The sequence below is a fragment of the Sphaerodactylus townsendi genome, linkage group LG04, assembly GCF_021028975.2.
Source record: "Sphaerodactylus townsendi isolate TG3544 linkage group LG04, MPM_Stown_v2.3, whole genome shotgun sequence".
Classification (NCBI taxonomy): Eukaryota; Metazoa; Chordata; class Lepidosauria; order Squamata; family Sphaerodactylidae; genus Sphaerodactylus; species Sphaerodactylus townsendi.
The window spans coordinates 14,999,347-15,007,076 of record NC_059428.1 but is presented as its reverse complement, the minus strand read 5'-3'; the positions used below and the strand labels follow the sequence as shown (position 1 = coordinate 15,007,076).

General features: G+C 46.4%; 1 protein-coding gene across 1 annotated transcript in view; it reads right to left on the bottom strand.

Moving 5' to 3' along the window:
- Window positions 1-7,730, bottom strand: part of TMEM135 (transmembrane protein 135) — a 242,895-nt gene that overhangs the window by 17,221 nt on the left and 217,944 nt on the right. Inside the window, exons 8-9 of the mRNA XM_048494023.1 lie at window positions 7,111-7,257; window positions 3,499-3,568 (exon numbers count right to left, since the gene is read on the bottom strand). Coding sequence (XP_048349980.1) covers window positions 3,499-3,568; window positions 7,111-7,257 — 217 coding nt within the window. The remainder of the gene's footprint in view (window positions 1-3,498; window positions 3,569-7,110; window positions 7,258-7,730) is intronic.

The window sequence follows — 7,730 nt, the reverse complement described above, 5'->3', positions numbered from 1 at the left end:
AGCATGGTGCTGGCAGGGGCTGATGGGAATTGTAGTCCATAACATCTGACGTGCCAAAGGTTCGCCACCACGGCTCTAGGCTGCCTCCCTTATTCTCTGTTGCCTTTACGATAGAGGCAAGGAGAAGTTCCTCTGGTGTTACTATATGGAGACTGTTTTTTCTCCACTCCTCAATTGTTGGGGTGAAAAATTAGGGCAGGGAATTCATGGGCAGATAAATGGGAGGCTTAGTTGCAAGTTCTATGAAACTCACAAGGTCTCCTGAAACATGTTATGTACAGTCTGGCAGGTGCACTAATCTGTACTCCTCGTTTCAGGCAAAGCACAATTGTGTGTTAAGCCTCACAATGGGGGCATGAAAAGCTTTCTAAGCATGGTGCTTAACACCTTCAGTATTGTACTTAACACAACTTTAGTGCTGAACTTAACACAAAAGAGACACAAGAAAGACAAATTTCACAGAACAGACCACAACAGTGTTTTGAGTATTAACCTTTCAGCGCCCCCGCCCCTGCCCTGCCAATGTTGTATGAGATGCAAGGTCCAGTGCATGCTTGACAGAGAGCACACACTCTAGTTTATTCTAAGAACATAAGAACATAAGAACTAGCCTGCTGGATCAGACCAGAGTCCATCTAGTCCAGCATTCTGCTACTCGCAGTGGCCCACCAGGTGCCTTTGGGAGCTCACATGCAGGAGGTGAAAGCAATGGCCTTCTGCTGCACTGTGAGCACCCTGGTCTGCTAAGGCATTGCAATCTGAGATCAGGAGGGATCAAGATTGGTAGCCATAGATTGACTTCTCCTCCATAAATCTGTCCAAGCCCTTTTTAAAGCCCTTTTTAGTGGCCATCACCACCTCCTGGCGGCAACATTCCAAACACCAATCACGTTTAAGTGAAGTGTTTCCTTTGTGTAGTCCTAATTCTTTGGCATTTTCAATGAATGCCCCTGGTTTCTAGTATTGTGAGAAAGAGAGAAAAATTTCTCTCTGTCAACATTTTCTACCCCATGCATAATTTTATAGACTTCAATCATATCCCCCCTCATATCCCCCCTCAGACGTCTCCTCTCCAAACTAAAGAGTCCCAAATGCTGCAGCCTCTCCTCATAAGGAAGGTGCTCCAATCCTTCAATCATCCTCGTATTCTGTACATGTTTGTTTGCTGTATAGATATGTATTTGTCCATACTTCCATTTTACCCTCTCAATAACCTTGGCAAGTAGGTTAGACTGAGAATCAGTGACTGGGTCGAAGTCACACTGATCAAACTTCCCTGGCTGAGCGGAGAGTCGAACCTGGGTCTCCCCAACCCCAGTATGATACTCTAAACTTTATACAATGCCAGGGGGAAACATGATTTCCACCCTAATTTCTCTCGCTAATTTTGCTGCATGTTCAACAAGGGATTGAAATCTGTGCTGATCTTTCAGCGAGGGCCTGAGAATGTGCTTCACTCTTCTCCGCCAGGATGGAGTCATATTGCCGACCAGCTGGCCGCAATGTGCTACAGAGGGCTGACACATGGTACTTCTCGGACGGAGGAGAGAACAGCTCGGCACAAAACAGATACTGTATCAAAATATGCAGACGACGGAGCTGCACCTTCTCTTTCACATGCCGTTCTTCACCCTCGCCGTGGAAATGCCAGAAACCAATTAAGTGTGAAAATCCAAAAGGGGAGATATACCACGGAACAGCAGATGCCTCCCCTCCCCAAAAAAAGCTGGCCTGCGCCATTTACGTTCCTTCCAACCTGAAGAGCCCAAAGTTGCCGGAGGACGCACAAGCAGGTGCTCGCACCTGTGCAAGCATAACTCCAGCCAAACCAAATCTCCCCACACAGTCAGCTCCCCTGAAAGGAAAGGAAACCCACACTGATCATATTTTAAGGGGGTGGAGGGGGACGAGAGGGTAATCTATATCAATGGAGACACAAACTGCCCCCCCTCCTTGCAACAACTGTGGACTTTCTCTCGTTACCATTAAAATACATTCAGAGGCTGAGAGCGTCCAATAAAAAAAAAATCCAGCCCAGTGTGCCAGGGAGGCACAGCTGTATGGGTGCCGCTGCGTCCTCAAGCTGCAGAACGCAGCACATTCCCAGTACTTGCACCGGGCGGAACGACAGCGAGCGAGATCTGTTACACAGTTGGGTGTGTAATCAAATTAGTCAAGATTCTCAGAGCCCTGCTTTTCACTCACTTTTAGCGCTTAAAAATGAGCGCTCCTCTCTCTAGTGGCTCTCTGTCGAGGGAAGAAGGGCTCTTGCAGAAGATCCCTTTTCGTGGGAGGGGGTATTAAGACGCAAGGGAGAGATGTCCCCACACACTTGAGGCACAGCACTCCTCTTGGTAATTGTATACGCTGCTCCTGCGCTTCTCCTTGATGTTTTTAACCACAAAAATACGCCACTGATCCTCGCTGGATCAGATGAGATCTGTCTAGCTTAGCATTCTGTCTGCGACAGCGGCCAGCCAGATGTCTCTAAGGACTTGCAAACCAGGAGTAGAACCGATGCTTTCTGTCCCACATGTTCAGAAACATCCTGCTGCTGAACGTGAAGATTTACCATAGATTTCATGGCTTATAACTGCGGAGGGACCCTTTCTCTGTTATGGATCTCTTTTTCATAAGGGCAGAAAAGGGAACGTACGGACACTCTTTGGAAAAGTACCCCTGTGAGGTACTAGGGGCCTTGAACTTGGCATAGGGAACTTTCTTTCTGTCCCAGTCTGTCAGCTTTTGTTTTATTATTATTAGGGTAGATTTCACAGCTGCCAGATCTTTAGCTGGTTGTTGGCCTTCATTACAATTCGAGCCTCACCCAGAAGCCTAGGGAAGCGTAATAGCCGATCGTATGAAGTATTCGATGGTGGATCCCAGCAGGGCTGCCTCTTGAATTTTGACAGATGTTAATTTTGTCAATTTGAAGATGTTTCAAGTGCTGCCCTGGTGTTTTTGGGATGGCGCCCAGCGTGCCGATTACCACTGGGACGACCTCAGCTGGTTTGTGCCATAGACGCTGAAGCTCGATTTTCAAATCACGGTATCTAGTGACCTTCTCGTGTTCTTTTTCAATGACCCTGCTGTCACCGGGGACTGCTATGTTGATGATGGTCACTTTCTTGTCCTCGATCATGGTGATGTTGTATTGTGTTACAACACTTTGTCCGTTTGGATTCGATCATCATCATCATCATCATCATCATCATCATCATCATCATCATCATCATCATCATCATCATCATCATCATCAATACAATAAAGACCAATAAATGACTTTAAAAACATCTAAAAACATTTAAGTTCTGTGAGTGGATTAACGTCTAGCTTGACAGGGACTGTCAAGAAATGGACCCAGAAATGGACCCAGAAACTATGCAGCATGCCGCTAGATCCACATTCATCCAGGAGATGCTGAACAAATGTCTCTGCTACCTGCTTGCCAATTGCATAAACTTTTTATGTCCCTCAGCAAATTGAGGGAGTACTCACTTTAATGCAATAGGAGATGCAGTTATCTTCGTAGTGCTTGCAACATCTGTGCCTCGGCCCGTGCTTACATCTGAAAAAGAAGACCCAAACCAATGTCAACATTAGCCCCAGTTGACTGTTGGGTGTTTGAAAAGTAAACACTTTCAAAAGTAAACACCTTCAAAAGCAAACACATTTTACCTTTCCCACTTTTCCCGCTACTTCCTTATTCTTTGTCTCGTACAAAAAACATATCACTTTACAATAATTGCAACGGATACAAAAATCCTTCGGTACCACATGTGAATAAATGCAAGTCCTTTGTACTAGGAGAGTTAGGTAGCGACTGAGAGAGCGAGCCTCCAACGAAGATATTCCCAGTTCAAATCTTTACCCTTTCGAACATTCAGAGCACTCTGGGTGGATCTTAGGCAAGCTGCACTTAGACTTAGCCCTGACCAACAACAGATAATGGGTTGACCCAAAGGCAGAGTTCATGGGGAAAGATGGCAAAGCAGATCTTTCCGTGTTTTTCTCTAACTGAACCAGCTGATCTTTTGTCCTGAAATGCTTCTTGGCGCCGAGAGAGCCACACGACAAAATTAAATGCAATACGGGACAGAAGCATAGCTGGGCCAGAGTGCGCCCGGTGCACACTCTGGCTTTTTCGCGCGCGCGCCCCCACGGCACCCCCGCCCACGGCACACCGAGCAGGATGGAGAAGAGGCCTTCCTGTTCCCTTCCAGGCTGCAAACGGCCTGGTGGGAACTACATTTCCCAGGGTCTCCATTTGCAGCCTGGAAGGGAACACAGGCAGGCCTCTTCTCCATTTGTTAAAGTAAGTGTGGGGGGGAATCGCGGGGGGCGGGGGTGAACTGAGCGGCCAGCCGGCCAACGAGGGGGGAAGGGTCGGGGGAATTTTGTGCCCCCCATGTGACCCAAAGCCTTGCGCCCGGTGCATGGCGCACCCCCCGGCCCCCTGGTAGCCCCGCCACATGGGGCACACGGGAGCAGGAGCAGGTAGAAATGCCTCCTTTGCTCACCTTCCACTAACATAAGCTATGAGCAGAACAGGGAAGAGACAGCTGTAACTGATTCCCAGCTCACTGTCGTAGCTCCCAACCAATGACATGTGAGGCTCTCCTGATTCTCAGGTACCAGTTTCAAGACTGACAACCTTGTGGGGATTCATTTGACCAACACCTTTGGTAAACCCTTGCTTAAACAATGAGGGTTAAGAATATAGAACATCTACTTGTTTCATAAATGTTCAGTAATATTAATTTTATTCTAAAGCTCAGTTAATTCGCTTGAGTTCCACCTATTCTTCCTACTTACAACATCTCTCTATGGTCACAGGTCCATAAATGGTGGCTGTCTGGCTTTTAGCCATTATCTGTGGTACCTCCTAGTCTTTCTTCTCTTTCTGAGCCACACTGGGGAATAACATGGTCTTATTTCTGACTTCACACAAAGGGGGGGGGGTGCATCCAGACAGCTGGTAGACCTCTGGGTTTAGGGAAATGATTTTTAAGGCCCAGAAAAGGGTATGCTGTTTACACAGCTCCCAACAAGAAACTGCTTTCCCCTTTGTTTCTCTTTTCGTGAGCAGCAGAATTGTGCAAATTCTACTGCCACGTGGATTTCCAGCAGAATTACTTCTGGCAGAAAAATCTGAAAGAGATAAATGCTTTCGGGGGGGAACCGTCCAGTTGTCAGACACATCAAGTGGCATTACAAGGAAATCAATTTGATACCGGCTCGGGAAATTACACTTTCTTGTAGTCAAGTATTTGCGGTCTGAGCACAAAACAACATTACTCAATCTTTGTTATCATGCCAAAATAGTTCTGGAAGCTTTGAATTATGTGCTATAAAGCATATCAGTCATAAATCACCCGTGAGGTCAGTTTGTATAGCAAAAAATCATAACGAGGAAGCGATCGAGTTGCAGACATCTAGAATTAGTTATATCTGAAAGGAAACATATGGGAGAGAAACCTGATAGAGGATTAAGACTGAGAACACAATGGTTTTTCAGACATACGCAAGCGGGAAGTTAGAAATACCAATGAAAGTTTATTCCACTCATTTGTTGAGCATTCATAAGTGAGCACTTTCACTGAAGGGGCTACCGAGCATGTTTCACTGGCTTTTTATTTGTGTATTTGTGTTCTGTTTGCTTGTCAAGATTTTAAAAGCTCTATTTATTGGCCTTGGACGAAATCTAGTCATATAAGAAACACAGCTTTTCAAACCAATGCCCCTAGAAAGGGAGCCAACAGAACAACTCTGCTTCTCCAACCCTTTGTTGTTGAGTTTCCTTGTAATGTTTTTAAAGCATTGGTTTCAGACTGGGCTGCTTCACTCTCTGCCAGAACAGGAAGACATTGGCAACTTCTCTGCTGCGCTTTGATACCGCAACGGCGGATGGCCGAAAGATTGCACTGGGGATACAGCTCGGAAGATGATGCGGGCGACAGGGTTAGAACTGGGTTCTTTAACACTGTCAACAGCGGTCTGGCCCTCAGCACTCAAGCATACCTGTCAATCAAGTATGGTCTTGCCCAGTGGTGGGGTTCAAATAATTTAACAACCGGTTCAGGTCTTGAACTGAGACTGCAAATGCCTTAACAGAGGAGGAGGAGGAGGAGTAGTTTGGATTTATATCCCCCCTTTATCTCCTGCAGGAGACTCAAAGGGGCTTACAATCTCCTTGCCCTTCCCCCCTCACAACAAACACCCTGTGAGGTAGGTGGGGCTGAGAGAGCTCCGAGAAGCTGTGACTAGCCCAAGGTCACCCCAGCTGGCATATTATTGGGGTGTGAGTGGGGAGTGTACAGGCTAATCTGAAATTCCCCAGATAAGCCTCCACAGCTCAGGTGGCAGAGCTGGGAATCAAACCCGGTTCCTCCAGATTAGATACACAAGCTCTTAACCTCCTACGCCACTGCTGCTCCCAGACCAGGTGATCAGCAGCAACAGCAGAAAAGGCCATTGCTTCCACATCCTGCATGTGAGCTCCCAAAGGCACCTGGTGGGCCACTGCGAGCAGCAGAGTGCTGGACTAGATGGACTCTGGTCTGATCCAGCAGGCTTGTTCTTATGTTCTTAGGTGGTGGGATTCAAGCAATTTAACAACTGATTGTTTACAAGCACCATTTGAACAACCGGTTCTGCCAAAGTGGTGCAAACCTGCTGAATCCCACCATTTGCCCTGCTTTCAGATGGCTTGAGCTCCCTTATGTGATGAAGAGGGGGAGGAGTCTGGATTTATACCCTGAATTTCTCTCCTTAACTGCCTCTAGGGTCCAGACTGGGAAGAAAAGAGGTATATCAATTTTGTAAATCAATAAATAGCAAAAGGTTTTCAGGCTTTCACATTCGGAATCAACTGGCTGTTGTGGATTTTCTGGGCTGTGTGGCCATGGCCTAGTAGTTTTTTTAGATGTGGGTGGAACATTAGGAGCAAAAACTACCAGACCATGGCCACACAGCCCAGAAAACTTACAACAGCCAACAAACGAGTTGTTGCTGCTTAAATCAGTAAAAATAACTGAACGTGGGTAGAACTATTATTTTGTTAAGCTACACAAAAAATTAACATTTGGCTCCTTAAAATGTTCCACCCACACATTGTCCACAAGTTTCTTGGTTACAGCAATCATGTTCATTCTCTGTGTTACTTCTTCATGGTGTTTTCCCTTTTTCTCCCTTCTTAGAAACGCTGCTTCCGGTGCAAATGAATGTGTAGGAATTTCTTCTTTTCCTACAATGAATCTGGAGGGAACAAAAAGAAATCAGCCATTACCTGATCAATGTAATACTCTTAAGCAACTGTACAGAATGGGGTATTTGACATCAGAAAGTCTTGTGGAAAAGTTTTAATACACTGTATAATATCCCTTACAATATGCCCTTCCGTTTCTACCTGCTGTTCTTAGAGTCCCATATGGATACTTAGCCCTTAGGGGATTTCATTTACTCATACAAACAAATATAAGTGCTTTAGGGATTTATCACTGGCATTTGCCTGCATAGGCTCCCAGTGAATTCCGAATCATCCACAAGGTATGGGTATTAACCTTCAAGGCCTTGCACGGCCTGGGGCCCTCGTAACTCTCGCTGGACCCGCTTCTTACCCCATATAAACTCCCCTACATGGCCTCCTGGCTGTTAGGCAGGAGGCCAATTCTACTGGTGGGTTCCCAACGCCCTCAATGACACGGGCTGCAGCCTCCACCACGGGCCAG